Here is a 240-nt window from a genome sequence, read left to right as displayed (position 1 = left end):
CGCCGCCCTCCTTGCTGAACACGGTCCAGTACCAGCGACCCTCCAGCGGCAGCATGATGTCCTCATCGCCGGACTGGCCCGGCAGCGGGGCGCGTCTCCGTCAGCAGTCCTCCTCCTCCAAGGGCGACAGCCCCGAGATGAAGCAGCGCACGATGCACAAGCAGGTGAGTTGGGGGCTGGCTCTGGGCGTTGGAGGGGCCAGGTGGGGTCAGCTCATGCTCTTGGAGAAGAAATTGGCTG

The 240-nt window shown here is 65.8% G+C and overlaps 1 protein-coding gene across 1 annotated transcript in view; it reads left to right on the top strand.

Annotated features, from left to right (window-relative positions):
* Positions 1-6: 6 nt before the first annotated feature.
* The window catches only part of DAB2IP (DAB2 interacting protein), a 9,319-nt gene continuing 9,085 nt past the window's right edge, over positions 7-240 (top strand). Inside the window, exon 1 of the mRNA XM_010077001.1 lies at positions 7-164. Coding sequence (XP_010075303.1) covers positions 54-164 — 111 coding nt within the window. The 5' untranslated portion in view covers positions 7-53. The remainder of the gene's footprint in view (positions 165-240) is intronic.

Source organism: Pterocles gutturalis, unplaced genomic scaffold (genome assembly GCF_000699245.1).
Source record: "Pterocles gutturalis isolate BGI_N339 unplaced genomic scaffold, ASM69924v1 scaffold14818, whole genome shotgun sequence".
Taxonomy (NCBI): Eukaryota; Metazoa; Chordata; class Aves; order Pterocliformes; family Pteroclidae; genus Pterocles; species Pterocles gutturalis.
Note: the sequence above shows the minus strand (reverse complement) of the source record. Positions and strands in the feature narration are given on the sequence as shown.